At 41.9% G+C, this 20913-nt stretch overlaps 1 protein-coding gene across 3 annotated transcripts in view; it reads right to left on the reverse strand.

Moving 5' to 3' along the window:
• Window positions 1-1036: 1036 nt before the first annotated feature.
• GAD2 (glutamate decarboxylase 2) overlaps window positions 1037-20913 on the reverse strand; it is a 41598-nt gene continuing 21721 nt past the window's right edge. For all 3 annotated transcript variants that reach the window (XM_055709361.1, XM_055709363.1, XM_055709362.1), the window contains 9 exons: window positions 20305-20384; window positions 16565-16619; window positions 14991-15107; window positions 13836-13900; window positions 9851-9929; window positions 8004-8153; window positions 6130-6237; window positions 4273-4362; window positions 1037-3623 (listed from right to left, as the gene is read on the reverse strand). In XM_055709361.1, coding sequence (XP_055565336.1) covers window positions 3450-3623; window positions 4273-4362; window positions 6130-6237; window positions 8004-8153; window positions 9851-9929; window positions 13836-13900; window positions 14991-15107; window positions 16565-16619; window positions 20305-20384 — 918 coding nt within the window. In that variant the 3' untranslated portion in view covers window positions 1037-3449. The remainder of the gene's footprint in view (window positions 3624-4272; window positions 4363-6129; window positions 6238-8003; window positions 8154-9850; window positions 9930-13835; window positions 13901-14990; window positions 15108-16564; window positions 16620-20304; window positions 20385-20913) is intronic.

The following is a 20913-nucleotide window of genomic DNA, read 5'->3' on the forward strand; positions in this document are numbered from 1 at the left end:
CTGCTGTGTGAATTCCCTCTTGCTCGGCAATTTTGTTTTGCCTTCCTCGAGCACAGCCAGCACTCTGAGCTCAACTTGGTTGGGAAAATCCATTCCAGCCACCCCTCTCTCAGGGAGACTCCATGCAGCTCTGGGTACAACAGGTTTACAGCAGAGCCCAAGCTTCATGCACTTTGGTGGGTGTAGCACTCAAAAATACTAAACGAGGGCTTCCTCTCCAAGTGCCAAACAAAGAGCTTCATTGGAGTGAGGATGATATGCCTACATCTTCTCCTTCTATTTCCTTACGGACCTCCTAGCCGGACTCTGTGCAGGTACTTGTCACAGGCATTCATCTCAAATTCTGCTGCAGACTTAAAGAAATGATACAGAAAATCTCATTTCAGGTGTAAGCTTTCTGACTGCTGCTGCTTTGACGGCAGAGTTTTCTCTTTCTCTGCTGCTGGCATCACGCTGGGCATCACTTCAGTGGGGGAAGGAAAACAGAACAGACAGGTGGCAGTTTTTGGAGGAATGAGGCCCTGGCCCAGGGGAGACATAAGGATTAAAATCTCAATTTTTCTGTCAGTTGTTTTGTCTTTTTTACTTCATGACCCTTTTAAATTGTTGCCATCATGTAAGTCTGTCTTGTCTTGGAAAGTGCCCTAACTGCTTTCACTGCTGTGCTGGAGGCTGATTAAAATCTATGGTTAATCTGGGGATAAACGCTTCTGGAATAAAAAGACAAAGCAAACCAGAAAAAATTGTTCAGCCTGTCTGACTAACACCACCTTGCAAAGATAAGGTAAAGGAATACCAGATGGCAGGTTCACATTTCTATGCTGGTGCCGAGTATCACCTCAAAAAGGGCCTGGTGATGGAGAGGTGGTTTTTTTTAATGTTACGATAGCTAACAGAATGCATCTCACCATGAAAAAATCCAGAAGACACAGAAAGTTACAATTAAACATTCTTTTTATTGGGGCCTTGCTCTGAAATGGCACACATGATAAATGCTCAGAGTGCCCGTCAGTGCTGCTAATGAAAAGACCCAGAGTCACGTTTTACACTTTTTATTTGGATTTAGATCAACACCACAGATAAGATACTTTGGTCAAACACAAGAACAGATTGCTATGCCGCTCTTTTCTGGCTGCAATAAATACAGTAACGTGAAAAAAAAATATGCTGGTTTTCCTGGAACACCAAATGTAAAACTTGGATTGGCACATACAGCTAATAAATATGTTGTTTGCACTTAGCACTCTAAAACGGAATTGCACATGCAAGATGTAACCAGGCTACTGATCACCTTCATCATTGTCCCTGCACTGTTTTTACTTTTTAAACTCTCTGCTTGCTTTTTTTCCCAGCAAGAAAAAAAGAATATAATTTGCTGCTCTACTCAGTATTTCAGTGATTAGTCTGCTGATTTTGAGACGTTTAGCCAAGGTCACATCGAAGGCCCTCCTAACAGAATTGGTATCTCCTCTGTAGCTTGACTTGCAACACTATGCATCACAGGTAGCAATGGGAGTCCACCGACGTGAGGTGAGAGGTCTGCCCAAAAGCTCACGAGGAGAGGTTGGTACCAAGCAAAGATACAGTAGAGGGGCCGCTGTGAATGCAGTTCTTACAATATCAAGTGTCAATACTACTACCACACAAATAATGACATATCAATAATATATTGTACAAGCTTATACAGCAACACATGTTGATTTGCAACATTGTACAGTTTAAATCTAAAGTGCACAGCCTCAATCTGAGGTGACAAAACAGTACTATCAATATAATAAAGGCAACACAATTACAGACACAATTATTTCCTCTTACTTCTTGTCCTTGTGACATTACATTGAATCAATACTCCATTTAGCTATTTTTGATGAAATTAAAACCACATTGCACTTTTTTTTTTTTCCCCTCTTCAAGTATTTGAGAGACAGCAGAACAATATTGCTTTACAAACAAAAGCTGGCCATTTAGGCAAAGTCAAAACCAAAACTTTAGTAGGGTTATAAGTAGACAGGCCTGAGCTGCAGAACTCTTACCAACACTTCCAGATGTTGGGGGGAAAGAGGGTAAATTTCAGTTTCCATGCCAGAGTCACCTCTAATGTTAAGGAATGATGCAGCACATGAATTCTGCAGGAGTTGTGCCCATGGTTTCTAAAAAGGCTGTGAGGCTCTGTGTGGGCTGTTTTAGGCAGATGTAGCCTTATCGCAATTTTTTCTGCAATTTCAAAAGCTGCTGCAGACAAGGATAGAGTCCAGCACAGGGAGAAATCTTTGACGAAGTAGTTTGTTACTTAGACCCCATCCCTGTCACTCAGATTACAGTCACATTAATTCAGGCCTTGTCTTGCAGACATGTACATCTGTAAGAAGGTCTTCACTCTAGCAGTGAGGTTTTGCGCTATTTCTTTAGTAGTAAGACTTCCAGTCCACCTTTGTTTTCAACGTAGTTTTGAACTGCTCATAGCAGAACTGGTTATGGGCTAAGCATTTATTCAGACATGTGACTTTTTTGGGGGATAGGCTTTTTTATCACAGAACACAGAAACCATCCAAATACAACCTTATTTCAGTCTTGGTTAGCACTGTATATTGATTGTGCGTCTGCTTAGTTAGGCCAAGTGGGAAACATAATTAGGAACAATAGCATCTTATTGTACTGTAATTGATCTTAAGTGGTTTTAAGAGCTGCAGTACTCTTGAGGTTTTTCAGTAATCAACCCTGGAGATGTACAATCCGTATGACATGGAGAAATGAGGTATTGGTACCTCTAAGGAATGTAGTATGTGGGCTTGTATTTTAAAATAAGCAGTAATAAATATTTGAGGCACCTCCATCAAAAGAAAAAGAACCCTAGTTAATTTTCAGCTTCTGTCCTTGCAGTTTTATAACCCATATAAAATAAAAATATATAGTTTACAAAATAGGATTTTTTAATATATATATATTTCCTTTTGTAAAACTATACCTATTTAAATACATTTGAAATGTTGCTATAGGTAAATTAGAAATTCTGTTCTAATACTACGAAAAAGGCAAAATACTTTCACTTTTCAACATACAGCTTGTATACTCTGCTTCTCACCACCCCCTCCCACTTCCCCCAATTTGATTTTGTCCTAATTTTGGGCAAATTTGGCATAATTCAGTCCAATTGCTTTTAATTTAAAGTAATTTCTATGTTAAAATTTGGGATAAAATTTTAGGTATCTTCTGTTCTTCCTTATTTGTTTCAATGCAGCTTTTTGTGCAGCTAATTATTAAGGAGGTATTCTAAAACTCAGGAAAGGACTTTAAAGGAGCCATGTTTCTTGATTTTAAACTGTACTCTACTCCAATGCCACAATATAGAAATAGATTTACTTTGGAACAAACTACAAATACATTCGCACAGTTTGTGACAACTTAATTGTCTACTTAGAGGTCCAGGAACCAACTTTCACACCCAATTATTATAAATCTTGTCCCAGGCGTTCTATTTCATCAATCAGGAAATCAATGTCTTGGTGAGTTGCTGCGGGGTTTGAGATTACCATCCGGAAGAAGTTTACTTTGTCTCCCAGGGGCTGATAGCTCACCATGGTTGTGCCATACTCCATCATCCTGGCTTTTATCACTGGTGCCACCTGCAGCGTAACAAAAAGCGGAGGAGGAGGAGGAGGAGGATGCTGACCATCATCATTATTTTCATTATTAGTATCATCCTTATTATAACAAACACAAGAGTATGTTTTCTCTTTTTTAAAAAAAGATGAACAGCTACAAGAAGCAGTTAAATTGAAATTACATCCAATATTGATAAAACCATTAACCTCCGATAAGGAATAAATGCCTTATTGAAGAGACGCTGGGTTTATCCTGTTTCTTTGTCCTGCTTTTAAAATCACTGGGGGAACTTTCCCCCCCTACTTTCTCAGCGTTGCTGACAGGGACAGTAGCTGTTTTTTGCAGTGCTCAAAACATACTGTTCAATCGTTTTCCATCTTGTTTTCATATGCTAGAGTACCACGGGATTACTGAGCTTCTGTGGCACTCGCTAGGTTTAGCGACTGCAGTTCACCGTAACTTCAGTACACACACGCAGGGCAGGGAAGTGCCACAGGGATGAGGCAAATGTGGTGCCAGACAAACCTCTAGTACAATGACCACAGAAGTGCCATTTGCCAGAATATCATGAGGTGACCTTGCCCTGTGCCCTTGGAGGGCATTTCGTGGATGCCCTGCCTGCAAGGGTTTCACTGTTCACTGCATGATGTCCTGGAGGGTGCTGCTTACCTTCATAAGGCGGCTCATTCTTTCTTCATTGTCTTCCATACTGCGCAAGCTGGGAGGTATATACCAGAAGCAAACATTTGTGTGCTGAGGCTAAACACAGAAAAATAATGGTTTACACTGTAACAAAAGCTCATAATATCTCAACTGCAATTACGTTCATGCCTTCCCTCCGTCTCATACATCACGTTGTGACAGCAGTCAATGGTTTTCATTATTGTGGTCCACTGAGAGTCATCATCATTATTAATGCAGAAAAAATAATTTTAGGCGATTTATTCCCAGGGTGGATGTGATGTGGAAACACATCATCCAGCTAAGCAAATATATTTATGGCCCACTGAGAGGCATCTAGATTTTGTAGGTGCCATCCCCTCCAGAGGCTGAAGGGATCATGTGGCTACAAGTCTACTACAGATCATTCAGAGGTGAGGACAGTGTCATTTACTTTTATCACCTGACAGAGGAATACAGAATCTGGTTCTGTAAACAGAAGTCACAGGTGGTGCATGAGACAGTGTAAGATTTTCTTACATTTAATGAAATTATTTCTTCTCAGTTCGATTCACCTAGCTGTTGTACTAATATGCATGCACCACAGCATCTTAGCTAGTTTAACTTACATGGGAGCACCAAGTAGAAAGGCATAAAGTAAGAACTAGTTGACATTTTGTGTACTTTTGCAGTTTCCCAAGAGTTGCCTGCCTTGCTATGTTCCTCTTAGCATTTACGTGCTAAATGTATGGGTTACAGCAACTCCGACTGCTGCCAGTTCCTTTACTCATCATCAGATCCAGCAGACCAAATTCAGTGATGATGTGTGAGGTAGGGGAAATAGATCACATCGTGGCCTGTGAGTATGAGCCTGTGATCTCTGTTTGAAGAAACGTAGTGATGTTTCACCTTAGGCACGCACGAAGTGATCACTACTGGAGAGCAACATTCTGAGACAAAACCTCCCAGGGCAAGTACAGAGCGCAAAAGCCATCACAAGGAGGAGGAACAAAGCTAAAATTACATCTTTTTTTTTTTTCTTCTTCTTTTTTTCAGGCAAAATACCAGTTAACTTTGTAACAGAGGTCTCTACCAGGCCTGTCCCCAGCCACCCCAGCTGGAGAGGGCTGCCCACAGAGAGATGCCCAGACACTGGACAGTCCAGCGCAGTTCAGAGGTACAGCCACACAACCCAGGCTGCACTGCCTTGCCCTGGGCACTGTGCTCCAGCTCAGCACGTGGCACCCAGGGGTCCCATCTCAGCTGGACTCCCTCCCCCCCAACAGAACCAACATGCCTAGAGATATTCACAACACACACAGTGGTGTCGCCTCTGCCCCGTGAGCCAGCTGGGATCCTGAGCAACACTAGCCCCTGCCCCGCTGTGCTGCACCCCAATGCAGCAGGGACTGCAGTGCAGATGGTCTCTCCAGGTCTCTCCAGGTCTCCTGTGACTGCCCACCTGAGAACACTGATAAAAGCACTTTGCACAGCCACCCCTTCAGAACTGTGTGGGGCACTGTAACACCCACTCATAACAGATCCTGCTATTAGGAAACTGCAACTTGTTATTACTTAAGAGCTGGTTCTAATTGTGTGTGCACAATGTTAGCCCAAGATGCCAGTGTTTAGTTTCAGAAACTGAGAAAACTGTACACTCATGCACTCATAAAACAACTGCCTCATCTCCCTTGTGCCTGGATCCCATAAGGAAAAAAAAAGAGTTATTGGCAAAACAACAGGTTTTGTTACAAGGGACATGGCTTTCTGTCATGTGCTGTTTGGTTTGACCTGTTGGTAGCATCCCAACAGGTGACTAAAGCAAGTGCTATTGTCCAACTTGGAAAAAGAAGTTGCAATACATACCTTTCCATCAAACACCATTTCATACCCTTCTCTGTTCTTTATTTTATTGTATAGGTATTCTGCAAGTTCCAAGCACTTATCAATTTGTGCTTCAAATCCTGTGGTTCCCTGTACAAAGAGAGGGAGACAAGAAGTTATGTGACTATCTGTTCTGTGAACTGAAAGGGTGACAGGACCATGTGGCACTTGCCAAAGCATCAGCACAAGTCACTTTTCAGAAGCCTCTGTGGGATTCTACAAGATGAAGGCCACTTTGCTAAGCAGAGCTCATTTGTCTCCAGCTCTTGCCAGTGACTACGCTACAGACATCTCTACAAAATAAGCACTGGGAACTCGCCTGGCTCTCGGCAAAATACTGCAAACCTCCAAGGAAGGGTGCCCTCGGTACATTTTGCAAAGAGGCTGAGCACAGTTTTGGACAGCCTGGACGGGGACAGAAAGAGGTCTCTAGAAGGTCTTGACCTCAAGACATGAGGAGTCTCCTGCTATTTTCAGAATAGGGGATTTTAATCTTCTAGGGGTGATGTGCTGGGGGCTTTGCCAAGAATAATGTTTCTTTTTTAGTTAACACAGAATGGACCGATACGCTTTTAGAGTCCAGCCTGTGAAAATGAACATTTTGTTTAGATGCTGTCCTGCCTCTGCAGTGTTTTTCTCTCTTCTTTTCTAACAGACACCATATAAGCTCAGAAGCTGTGTTTTTAAGAGCTGCAGCAAATCCTGCTTTTTCTTCTCTGGCAGAAGTCGTAATCTTCTCTCTGTGACATCATAATTGCTCCTGCAATCACCAGCTGTGATGCCACAAACAAAGGATCCAGCTTCATGAAGGAGGAAGAGGAATAAACAGCTGGAACAGATAAACTGTTTAAGAAACACACATCCTATTTTGTAACGCTAATATTACAAGCAGGGTGTGAGAAGAGAAAAAGCAGTACCACGCATATTGAAAAAATGGGGTTTAGAAGAAGAAATTACTCTGAGTGCACGTCCCTGCTAAATCTGTTCTGGCAATGCAGAACTGACTTAAAAGCCCATGTCATTATCCCTCTGTGTATAGAGATTTCAGAACAGGCTAGAGCTAGCACAGCCCAAGGAGAAAGGCTTGGGGTGAAAGAGAAACGTGTGGCTGAAACTGCCTGCCACACTGGAGACCCCAGTTAGCACAACAGCTCCTGCAACCACAGAAACCTGCATCCTCCTTCGCAGACTCCCACACCTCCAGCTACATGATGCCTGCCTCAGAATTGTTTTCAGAGTTCTAATGAAGCACATGAGGATCCTCAAGGCTTTCTGGAAGTTGAAAGAGTGATGTCATCTCCTCTGAACAAACCTGAGGCAGCTTGACATAATTAATTGGATAAATACATGGAAGAACTTATTTAGCAACATTCTACAAATACAGATGAATTAATCATTAAAGCTGGTGTTTTCAGATTTCCCAGAGAACAGATTTTGATGAGTTTTCCTCTGCTCCTTCAAAAGATGACTTTATATCTACTGCGTGCAATGAAACTAAGTATTCCAGTCTTGATTTGTCACGTTTAATTTCTGAATGTCATTAAAACTTCTTATTTCCAGAAATCTTCATAACAACATTCCAAGGTATATGATTTATGCTGTTAGACTCCTACAGTTACAGAAAGCAAATGCTATGCAAAGCCATGGAGTTCAAGTTTCAAAATCATGTGTGCTGCTTTGAAGCTATATTGTTAAAAGTATAAAAAACCCAGAAAATAATAATGTTCTTTCTTTCATGTTATATATGGGAAATGCAGGTCAGATTTTTTCTAGAATGATGATTACAGAAAAAAACCCACAACTGTATCTGGTGTGCATTATTTTAATGCTAACAAATATATTACAGGCACTCCTACCTTTGCTCTCCACATCAGCCATAGCTTGAAGACATCAACATGCCGCCCACATTGCAAAGCCTTGTCTCCTGTGTCGTAAGACAGGTCATAGTGTTTGTCTTGTTGAAAGAGGTAGGAAGCATGCATTTGATTGCAACTCTGCATCAATCCCTTACAGAAACAAAGACAAAAAAGTGATGTTGCACAGATGTGACTGACTACTGTTTTGGGGGTTGCTTTACGTGAGAAATTATGAACACCCAAATTCATGGAATATGTGTCCAAGTGCAAAAAGATCAACAAAAAAGGACAAAACCAGACCTAGCTGCCCAGTGGACCAAGTTTTTCATATCCCATTCAGTGCCTAGGACACCTTGGTATCTGATCCAGCAATGTGTAATCCACTCTCAGAGCCAAGGCATTTTTTAAAAAAACAGCTGGACATTGTGCTTCCTAGCATCATTATGGGTAAGTTCATTTTTGGATCTCTCTTTTTCTTCGTTCTGGTTCCTTTGCTCCCTTTCCTTGGAAGGCATCTTTTCTGGTTGAGTCAGACCAAGCCAATTTGGTGACTATCTAAATAATATCAAACCACTTTTCTAATCGCTTTGGTTTCTAAAATCCTCATTTTCTTTGTTTTCTTTCTTTGTAGACACCATTCTTTTCTGCAAACCCTCAGCTGCAGATTGGATGCTTAAGTGGTAGGGGTATAGAAAGCTTTGAACAGACAGAAGAGCATATGGCCTTTAAACAGCCAGCTAGAGCTATTTCTGGGCTGCAAGACACCGTTCTGAGAGGCAGCTTTGTGGGAGAGCCAGAAGCCAACAAGGTGAAGAAACCTGGCTCACGAAAGCATGAGGTTTCCTTTTTAGCTTTTTAAGCGAAATGCAGAGAGTCATGCTCTGGCTCTAGTTAAGTCCTCAACCAAGTTTAGGACTGTTGCCTAAAACTGCAATTTCCAGTCCAAGAAGAATCAAAACATGGCTGCTTATCATCAAATCTAATCTCGATGTGTAAACTCAAAACCGAGATAGTAAAATGAGACAGAAAAAAAACTTTACTTTCTCCTAATCTGAGCCATCTGTTCTCACTAGAGGTCAAGGATGGTACTGACTTCAGCCAGGCAGGATTTGTCTCAGGGAACTGACCCAGAGGGCAAATAAAAGCCAGATTCTCTCCTCCTAAGTGCAATCACTTTGTATACAATCTGTTGTACAGCTGTTAGCAAAACAGCAACCAGGTTTTTGATAGCTGCTCTAGTAAGTGGTGGTTGTATAGCAGCTGTCCCAGTAACTGATGGTTATATGAAAATTATAGGCTTGAAGGGTAATTCAAATTCTTGTACTAAATGAAATGTCTACTTTTTATTCCAAGCAAACTTAGTGTTCCATTTTTACTCCCATGTGCCCCAAAGTGGATATATGGATCAAAGCTGTGTAGAAATACCTGTCATAAAAGTCTAGAAAGCGTAATGATGCCTAGATTCTGGATCAAACATTCTACTGCATGTGTACTACACCATTCATCACAAGACAATTAGAGTTTTTCCTAGTTACGTTTTATGCTACACAGCAACTAGTCAGGTTACACAGCTATGCACCCACAAATTAACTACGGACATTTTGAACGGAAAGCCACAAAACACTGTACTGCCATTGACTTATCTATCATTTCTGCTAGACAACTGCTTCAATTTCTTTTGCAGTCACGGCTTAAGCATGTAACTAGAGGTATATTTCTCAGTTTCTTTTATCGTCTTCCATCACATCAGCAAATATTAGCTATGACACAGTAAGGAAGAAAATATCCAGGATTTTCAGAAGCAAAATGTCAGAAAAGATCAGAGAAGCAAGTGTACTGGGACATACCTCTTCTCTTACTAGCAGGGCTGAACACTGCAGCGGGACGCCCATCATCTTGTGAGGGTTCCACGTTACTGAATTGGCCCTGGAACAGCAAACCACATGAAACTCAGACATTGTACTACGGTGGTGAAACCATGGAGACACTTAGAAATAATCAGAATAATAATGAACATGTAGCAATGCACAACTTTCTCTTTTCTGAGCAAGCAAAACTAAAATAATAATGGCTGATACTAGGAAAGGAATGCCTTCATAAGGGACCTAATCCACTCTCATTGGTTTTTGGATTACAATCCTGGCAATTAACTACAGGATAACTGCTTTATCTACTCAACTTAATCAATAATAAACTTTCTGGGGAGTCACCTATACTTTATAAGCATAGGGCAAACTTCCTAAAAACACCCGCTTGACTTTCTGAAGTCACACAGCTGATGAAAGACACACATAGAAAGCTGGCAGACCAGCAGAATCCCTCCTATTGATTCCACTTTCAGCAAGATTTTAGTAAGCAGCTCACATAGGCATTTGTAAAAATTCCTTTAAATACTTCTGGGTGCCTTGAAGTCTCTGCGTAACTTGGAAAACCTGGCCCAAAGTAATTTTTCTCATTGCTCTACTGATGGTAAATTTTCATGGCTCCTTAATTGTAGCTTGGCTATGGTAATTCACACAACGGGAGGACTGGGTCCAAAATTACCACAGTAATAAACACAGAACTGATCCACCCTTTCAGAAGAGTCTAATCCTGCCTCCCTTCAGGACACATTCATTGCGAAAACAGCTGTCACTCTAGATCTTGTGAACAAACAGGGTGCTGTCACAGCACAGCCTAGAGAAGGGGCATTTAGGACTGTGGCAAGGGCTGAATGGAAGATTGTCCAGTTGTTTATTTTTTTAATGTTGTGTTATGCTCGACTGGCTATTTTTTAATTACTATTATTAAGTATGATGATTAGCTGATAGATGTATACATTTGCCTTCTATTTGGCAGGCTGTCAAGGATGCATTGTGCACAGGATTTCATGTAGTGCAATGATTTGAGTTCTGGTGGTATAAATTGGGATAAATCAGTCAACTGTGGCATGTAAAAATTTAAGGGACTCGGGACACACTTGCAGGTAACATTGATGTGAACATAGGTAAGCGTGTTAGAATCTGGCAGTATTTTCCTTTGCAGGAACTGGAAATAGCACTATAGGTTTATGCATATCCTCATAATTTCCTGCCAAAATTGCTTCCACTCCTTCAAAGCAAGCAAATCCAAAACTCACATGGACATCGAGCAGCACTTCTGTGCTTTCTTCTTTGCTATTTAAATGGGCCTGCGCAAGTGCCTGATGCAAAATCTGTAGGGAACAGTCTTCCACAGGCAACATCTGGCCACTTGGCTTGGCTTTTTGAGTATTTGGCAGCTTTTAAACAGCTCAGAGTCAGTCATCTGATTACAACACTAAAGCTAATGATTCTGAACATGCATTCAGGTCTATGAATTTCCTTTGACATGATACCTCTTAATTTTTATCTGTGCCTGTGCAGAACCAGAGAGAAATTCTTTAAAAGACTCCTAGTAGTAGTAGTAGTGGTATGTGTTTTCTCAAGCAAAAGGATTATTTTAGTGACAAAAGCCAGATGTTAATTATCTGCCTGAAACATTTAATTTACCCTAAGGTTACTTATTCCCCCAATTACATCCCAACTGCACAGAGAAAAAAAATAATTATGTAAAATAAAAATTTACCATTTTTCATTTGTTATCAGTTATTCTGGGCTTCAGTCATCAGTATGTGCTTGAAGAAGCTGCTGACTGAGACAAACAGTAAAGTAAAAAAGCTACACGGATCCACAGATGTTTTTTTAAAGCATCTCATGTTTGCCCAAATAACTGAGCACCAAGCACCTATATCATTTTCTGGATGTGGGTCACAAAGAAAAAAACAAAGGAAAATTTTCCCTTTGGAGGTTTCAAATGGATGACAGGAGAGGTTCAAGACTGGCAGAATTTGGTCCTCAGCCACCATTAAAAACAGACTGAGGTGCATTCACAGCCCAGCTGCAGCCCTGGGAAGGATGCCCAGACCCTGTATGGCAGAGCTCATTCAGTTGCAAACACGCTTTTCTCACGTAGCCATCACCCCTTGCCCCAGCCTCTGGGTGAGGGGCACCAGAGAGCCTGGAACTCCTGACGGTGGCCAGACCTATCTGTTCCAGACACCAGGGGACATGCTTCCTTCTGATGCCTTGGAGCAGCTTGAAATGTGCCACGTGGGGACTGGAGGGCACGGTAAGGATGGCCCTGCAACTCCTCCTACCTTTGACAGGCTATTTTTGCTGGACTGCCTGTCACCAGAAGGATGCAAGTACTTAGAGCACTGAGTGATTGCACCATTTAATGCTCCCTCCTTGTACCTTTCCTCCCTATCAAATATGAGTATCAGCTCCAGTTCTCTTCTATCCAGACCTGTAATGACTGGGTTGTACTCGAATATCTACCATGAAACAGGAACGTCCATAAAAGTTAGGTCTGGTAAGTCTGCTCTAAAGGCACTCACATTTAAGATCTGGACAAACTGAAACGAGCCACTCTGCCCATGAAGCAGAGGAACAGCACTGGAAATGACAAATTTCATTCATTCACTGCCAAACGTATGGAGATGGTTCTTATCAAAGCACTAGATAAAATCCAGTGGAGTTCTGGATCTAAAGTGTGTTCTTTGGAAAATTCTCCAATATAGATTCAACCCGAATGTCTCATTCCGGCAGAACCTGGAGAGCAGTGTGAGAGGCAAACTCCATTTTTCATACTCTGTCCTCATAGGCAATTGGGTAGATTTTTCTAACTTGCTGGATATTTGGATGTATGTCCTTTTCACGCACACTATGTAAGTGTGGAGTGCTGGAGGCAGTCTTAATTTAACTAAATCAAATTCACAGAACTGTTGGCTGCTTTCCAAATTTTGGATGAGATATGTATGAGAAAGAAACTGAATCATCAAGGTATTCTCCTAATCTTCAGGAACAGGATGAGGAAGTTGTTTGTAATTTTAATTGGCAAGGAACAGCAATTTGATTTAGAGATAAAAAAGGTGGAAAGGAGTAATGATTTACTCTCAAACAGCATGAGCTTCAGAAAATACACAAATGTGAGAGTGACGCAGTATACCGTATCTAGCAAGTGGCCTAAATAAGGTGCCTGGGAAGAATACAAAACAGGGCAAACATATACAAAATTTCCTCTAAATACTCCCTTGAGCTCCCACTCGTTTGTGGTTCACAGAGTCCCAAACAGTTTTTGTCTTTCCTTGACTGCAGGTAAATCTTAAAATCCTATGGCAAGGAGTTACACAACTTAACTAAAGGTTTCTGAATAATCAGCTGGTTTTAAGTTTAAGCTCAGTCCTTCCAGACTCTGAACAGGATTGGCATCCCTTACGTTCTTCTGTATGTATCTGTAATATCGATGAGCTTCTGACTACAACGGTGTATACATGCAGGCACAGATTTACTAAGAAGATGTCATTAGCACAGCCTGGAGGGGGGTATTCTCTCCAGAAGTGACGGAGCAGTGGTCAGTGACTGCCAGGACACCTGTACAAACTGCAGGTGCATCCACCTTTTATACTTAAGACTTCAGCACACAAAACCTCCAAGATTCATTTCTTAGAGAAATGCAATTGCTAATTCACGCTGGACGCTAAATCAGAGAATGCTGCAGAAAACACTCTGGATCTGCGAATGTACGCTGGAATGGAAAAACAAACAAGAAATGCCTGCTGTTTGTACTACAAAAAAAAGTGCCACACTACTGTAGCACTGAACAAAGGCACTTAGCAATGCTACTTCAACAAGGAAAGTTTGCATAATTTCTTCTTGCTGTATCTTGGAGACAACATTGATTTTTATTTTATTTACTGACATCGCTACGGTGATCACAAGTGTGTTAAAATACATTTAATAAATGTGTTCAATTAACATTAATAAATCATACCTTTCAACGCCATTTAACTTCCATTTGTGTTTTCTTGACATCAGGAGCCCGCCACCCCACGCTCCCTAGAAAGGCAACACACATTATCTTAATGAGAACTCTGCTTTTCTCTGTGATGACATCTGTGCGTTCACATCAGTTTGGGGCCCCTTCATTTTTTCTTGCTGATGTGGCACGTTCCAAAATGACCAGGCAGATGGGGCCTGAGGCATTAGCTGTGCTAACAATTTTCTTCCAGTAGCTTGGAGGCAGCAGTTTACAGCCCACAGCCTGAGCGCCCACCCTTATGGTCTGCTAATCCCCCCCTCGCCACCCCCTGTGACACTGACACACGGGGCTACCCCCTGCTGGAATTAATGACTTGCAGAGCTGCTCCTGGGTAAGCTGCCTTTTCTTTTTTAGGGACTAAGTGATGATAAACCAGACTGGGATCTCAGCTGCTCTGGTAGAGTTTTCATCACATTTCAGACGACTACTGCTTGCCCCCTACTTGTTTGCTTTCGCTGACAGAGATGTGGGACAAGCAGGCATTTCATGTGACTGAGAAGTAGTTTAAGGTAAATACTAATTCTTCCTTTGAATTGGACTGATTTTGGCTGACGCAGTAATCCAAAAGCAAGATACCCAGCTCTACGGAAATTCAATTACCAAGCCTTTTTGGAGAAAGGATTTGCAAAAATGACACAAAAGCCATTCTAGGGCTGAAAGATGATCCTTCAGAAAGATTTATTGGCAAAAGCCCAGATAAGGCTAAGTAGCCAATCTGATAAATTTCTCTATCGTTCGCATTAACCTGTTCAGCAATTTGCGGTACTTTACTCCAGACAAACGTAGCCTTTTCTGTACGTATTTATTTTGCAGCTGCTGCAGAAGCTAGGCCAGTGCTCAGTATGGTTCTTATGTATTTCTTGTACTAACGGCATTAAGAGAGAACGCTGAAGGCCAAAAGCACTCAAACCAGGTCACCTTCAGCGTCCCAGCTGCCAAAGTACCACAGTGTCACAGCTCCTGAAGCGTCCCCCTGACCCGAGCTTTCAGAGGAGTGGGAAGTCAGCGCCTGGATGTTAAAATTAATTACAGGAGCCAAATACAATGGGTTTTATGTAAGATGACGCTGTTCAAAGTGAACAGCCCCCCACATAAGATGATACTTACATCTACGTGCATCCAGATTTTGTATTTCTTGCAGATGTCTGCAATGGCTATGAGAGGATCAAACGCCCCGTACACTGTTGTCCCAGCTGTGGCACTCACCAGAAAAGGAACAAATCCCTGCAAGAAAGCCCAGAGGTATTTGGCAAGGTCAGACGGCTGCAGCCCCTCAGTCTGCAGCAGCCCCAACTTCTCTTGTGCTGTCTCCACAGTGAGCCTAGAAGTGTCTCCTAGAGGACACCCCTGCTACATTACACTGGTTTTCTCCCAGTTTAGATGCTGGTGATATTACAAGTTCTACCTTAAGGTGGCAGCAAACTTCCAAACCAGCATCCTCCATTTATGTATGACACAGGCAAGGACTCAAAACAATTCTGCTCCACGCCACCTGCCTGAAACAAAAAGGTCTGCTCTTCGTGACGCCACGTAAACCAAACCTCACCCAGGCACCACAGTGCAAAAAGCATCTCTGATGGACTGCGCCCTGCGCTGCATTGTCGTCATGCCAGCAGGTGCCTGAACGTGTGGTGGCCCAGTCCCGTCAGCAGGAGCATCTTGTCTAGGAGTGTCTCCTGGGGGTAGCGCACAGGGGAGGTGTGGGGCTCACCTCCAGCCCCATCCCTTGTGCAGGGCAGGGAGACAGCTCTTCTGAAGCAAGACAGCCACCTCCACGGAGGCCAGGGGCCATCTCTTGGATTCCCTCTGCTAAACGCCGCACCTCACAGAGGAGCACTCACTGTCCATCACACAGCTTTTGGCACTATGAGGTCTTGGGTCTGCTGCAATTCATACCAGTGTCTCATTTTAAATTCACTTGTAGTTCTGTTGATTTCATAACGACTACTCAGTGCAACAAAGGTAAAAACTAGCTATTTTTTTGCAGAACTGGGGTTTAAGCTATCAAAAAGGTCCAAACTTCCTTCAGCAATGGTCAGTGGGTTTGAGTGGCACTCAGTACTGTCATTTTGCCTTATTTTTCATCTACTGTATTGTTTTCCTTATAAAAAGGGAGCTTTTAATGAAGATTTGTGTTATTAATGAGCTTTGAATGCTGTGTGTCTAATGACTATTTATATAAACATTGAAGGCACTGGGCTGAATCCACTGCATATTTTAATCTGATGTTTTAATTCTAGGTTCTGTTAATGAACACATACAAAAGCAGTGAATTTTTTAGAGTTTTGTGGATTTTAGTTTATCTTCCATTGATTTGGCGAGTCTATGAGGAGCACTTTCAATGCATTAAAACACAGCAATTCCCCAAATGATTACTCTGGCTTTTTTAATATTCAGCTGAGAAACTGTATCATAGGTGGATAATGTAAAAAAGGAGGATGTTATGTAGGGCAACATATTAAAAAAAAAAGCCAAACAGCTCATGGATATTATAAAGTAGCTCTAAAGCTGTTTTTCTCAGCAACCCTTGCCTCACCAATTGCCAGGCTACATTTCTGAGAAAGAAAGAAAAAGTTAATGGGCAAGTCTGTGTTGTTTTACCAAGGAAAGCAAAACAACCAGCTGTATCATTCTTGGGTTTTTTTTTTCCTTTTTGGAAGCAGAAAAGCTAATAAACTTACTTTTTGTTTGGCTTCAAGAATTCTTCTTTCAAGGTCTGATGGGATCATTTTCCCTCTGGAGCAAGAGAGAGTTATATCAATAATTTGGTCTTGAAATCAGCTCTTGCTGCTATTTCTTCACTTTATAGGAAAATCAAAGAAGGAACAAAGTGACTTTTTTGCCCAAGGGTTATGCAGCATGGAAGAGCACAGAAAGACTCTGTCCATTAGTCTGAGTTTTCACCCTAATTATTTTGCCAACCAGTCTGCATCAATATGGTGATGGTAACAGAGAAGCTACCTCATGGCCACCCCCATTAAAGACTGATGCTACTCCATGGAGCCTCCTGGTCCTGTTTGATGTTATAGCCCCAGAAATATGCTCCAGGCTCCCAGGGAGAAGCTCAGCCCAGAGTCTCAAGAAGCTCACTGGGTGCCAAATCTCACCGTCCCCTTTCAGCAGGCACAGAAAATGCCAGCTGAGCTGCACAGCGCCGAGCAATGTGACTCAGCTCTGGTGTTAAGCAGTCACCTCTGTGCTTCCATCCCAGGGACACTCATTTGAGGGCAATTATTTCATGGATTGGTGCATTACACGTTCGCATTTGCTTGAAGCAGGATATTGGAAGAAGCTACCAGTCTAGACTCATTAAATCCACTGCGAGACCCCTTGTGTCGACTGTACGCTGTATTTGCAACACCTTTAGTATGAACAATTTACCTGAGACTGAGATTTAGTGGTATAAGGCTTAAAGGCTAATTTATGAAATCCTGTAAATGAATTATGCACAAGACAAAACCAGTGCTGACACTGAGTAATGAGGTTAAGGTTTTCTTTGTTTAGCCACAAGCAAGCCTACCTAAGAAGAGACAGGACACGTAACAGCAATGCAAACACAACAGCTCCCCACATTACAGGAAAAAAAGGCTTCACTGGCTTTGAATGTTGTCCATTTAGATGAATATTTTTTAAGACTTTTTCAGAATTTTCTTTCACTAAGCACTGATTTCCTACTGCTGTAAAAAAAGAACAACCTTCACTAAAGCTCAAAACAGTAGCTTCAGGGAAATTAAGAAACATTAGTTTTAGTTCTGATTTTGCATTTAAAAAAAACTGAAGTGTTTTCATGACATTTGGATGGATGTAAATTAAAAAAAAACATTACAAATATATCATAATAAGATACTGCTACGTTTTTTAAAGTTGTCATCCTTACAGAGCTCACAATAAGACAATAATTATTTCAGTAGAAATGGGTTTGTACTGCTGAGTTTTCTGCAAAATCTGTCCTGCATTTTACTTATTCTAAACACTAAAACACTAAAAGAGTAACTGAAAATAAAAATCTCTACAAGTCTAAAAATTAGTCCTGGTTCTTGCGAATTTCAAGAATGGTCTGAAGAGTATTCAGCTCACTGTGAGTTCCCCCCATTTACATGTACATGTTAAGAGAAAAGCAGTAGTTGTCTTATCTTCAAAAACTGTTCCTGGGATCATCAGAGAAATAAAGAAAAAAACAACAATGTGCCAAACAAGGCAATGAGTTCCTCCTCCAAACATAGTTTTGATGCTGATCTTTAATAGTTCCTAATTTATTGACCTTGTGCATAAAACACACACAGAGCTGGGCAGATCCCTATGTTGCCCACATTTTTTTACCAAGACAAGTGATCATCCAGCCCGTGGCCACACTGAGTACGTGCAGGAATTCATGGCCAGGAGAGGCAATGTCCAAGCAATGTCAACCTTTATCAAGGAGCATGCAGCAGGGTGGCTTTGAGCGTGGTCTAAACACATGCTGGAGCACAACACCCCCCTGCTCCAAATCTAGTAAACTAGCCAAGAGCCCTGCTTACTTGCACAGCATTTTTATGTGTTATCACCTGAGCTCATATGCAACACTTAAGATGCACCGCAAAATGAACAGGCTTGTGCTTAGACAAACCTCACCCAGGTAATGGGGCAGGGGGTTGCAAGACATGGGCTAGGCAGCATCAGAGGCAGGAGGGCTGCTGGGTGAGGCAGAAGAGACTCAGCAGCTAAAGGGCACTGAGGATAGAGTGAGTGCTGGTGTCAACGTCTTCTCCTATCACCCACATCTGCACACAGGCTTCACTGCTGCCACACCAGCCTTAAGTGCTTTGACCCCAAACCTGCAACTAATACACTACTGCTACCAGTATGTCTGCATGGAAGTAAAACAGACATCGGAGATGTATGTTGTCCAGTCTGGAGCATGAGCAAGAAGAACATGACTTTCTGCATGTTCTCCATGCTTAAAATTGACCACACATTTACACAGACAGCAAAACCAGGCACACTTGGTGGGTGTGGGTCAGGATGGGCAAGAGCCACCAGGAAGTATGCTTGGTCACGCTGAAAACATCAGAAAGATCTCATGGTGTTCCTTCATCCCTCCACAGGTCCCCATCTTCACAGAGGTTCATCTCCACCGCACCAGCCCACATCCTGTGCAAACAACCTGCTTTGTCCTGGTGGCATCTGCTGGGATTTGGGGAGAGACACAGTAATCCTGCTGATTACTTCAGGGTGGGCAGGGTAAGCATTGTGGTCTTCACAGAAAATCATCATGCTGAATTTGCACAAGAAGAAAAGGAAGACACGACTTCATTGATCCATGCCTGTCTTTAGTGAAGAGAAACAATCGGAGGTTTATTTTATTGTGTGTTGGTTGTGTTGATGTCGCCATTAATTCCTCTTCAGAGTGTGCTCAGTCTTTTGTTAATAAAGAGATAATAAGCCCATAAGTCAATATGCAGACGCTGTGATTAGCACTGTAAATTGCTTAGCTGGTGCTCTTCTTTTAATGTGGGAGCAGAGTATTTTGATGGCAGTAAAACCTTCCATTTATGCCAGAGCCATAAATAATTCAATACCTTGTAATAGTGATAGTTGGGACTCATAGTAAGAGCATTTTCTGTTGAAAAGGTTCTCAGCAGAATCAGTAAGGATTGTTCTATTAATTTTTATCCCATAGAAAGTTTTTTTTTCCCTAAAATTGAAAGTCTTCATCAGAACACGTTGGTTTTGTTAATATACCTCTCTTTCTCAAAATGGGTTTTCACAGAATATCAAAACCTTTTAGTTGGGTGAGTTAAGCAAGAAGTTACCTACCCCTGGCCCATGGGACCTGCAGGTCAGGTGCCTGCTGTGGCACTCCCTTCTGCAGGCCATCCTTCTCCCTGGCCTTGCTGCCCACAACGCTGCCAAAACCCTTCTCTCCACATTCCACTGCAATCCCCACGAAGGGCACTGCGGGAAATGTGGGAAACAGCTGAGAAAGATGGTGGGGGCATGAAGTGACAGAATTACATCAGCAAACGCTCCTCGACATTTCACTCCTACAAAAGGCCCACTTCAGCTCATTTTAATGGATCAAAATGTGAGAGTCCCTAAATGCTCTATTTGGACCAAAACAAGCTTCTTCCTGGTTTCTTAGAAGAATGTGTAAAGAATGGTTGTTAGTTTGATGTTTTGTTTCACTTTGGCATCAAAGCAGCATAAGAAATCCCTGCGGAAGGGAATTTCCAGGATTTCTGATGAGCCCCAAAAACTGACTCGTGAAGAAGCTACTGACAGAGCCAGTTCCTCAGGCAGGGTAAATCAGCATAAGGTGGCTGAAGACGACAGCGCTACAATGAATTATACCAACTGCTGACTGCATCCTATATGCTCCCTCTGAGTTGAGCACCTCTTGTACATACCGATGAACAGAGCTGTATTTGGCACCTTTACTTACCTCTCATCGCATCTAATCAAAATCACACTATCTGTACCAATACCCAAGGCTGCAGCTCCTTTCTTCACAGAAAAGTGACTCTGAAAAAATAATTTATTATTATTTATCATTTTTATTATTATTTCTTATCTAATTTAACACAACATACTACACTCTTGCAATCCCTTCAGCAAGCAGTCGCACACAGGCAGTAATTCTTTTCACAGCCTTTTTGGAAACTGATCACTGTAATTTGAGGTGCTATCGTATCAGGTCACTACAGTCAATTAGAGAAACAACAATCACTCTAGTCTGGATTCACTCCTGGAATATTAAATACACAACTGTGGCTGATGATGGACTCAAATTCTGTCCTTGATGCATACCTGCAGCTTCTATTGCTTGTATGGATTCAGCTATGAACTTGATTTACTGAAACAAAAATTTCCACCCAAGAGATTTCATTTTGTTTTGGCGTCCAGAGCGATGTGCTTCTGCTATGTAACTTGTGGACAAATAATATACGGAGAGAAGTTAAGATAGGAAGCCTAATTGTGATCTCATGCCAGCGAAAGCTAGTAATAACTCCCATTATCAAGTAGAGCTACTGCAGTTTAAAATCAGAACTGG

The sequence above is a fragment of the Falco cherrug genome, chromosome 4, assembly GCF_023634085.1.
Source record: "Falco cherrug isolate bFalChe1 chromosome 4, bFalChe1.pri, whole genome shotgun sequence".
NCBI classification, from domain to species: domain Eukaryota; kingdom Metazoa; phylum Chordata; class Aves; order Falconiformes; family Falconidae; genus Falco; species Falco cherrug.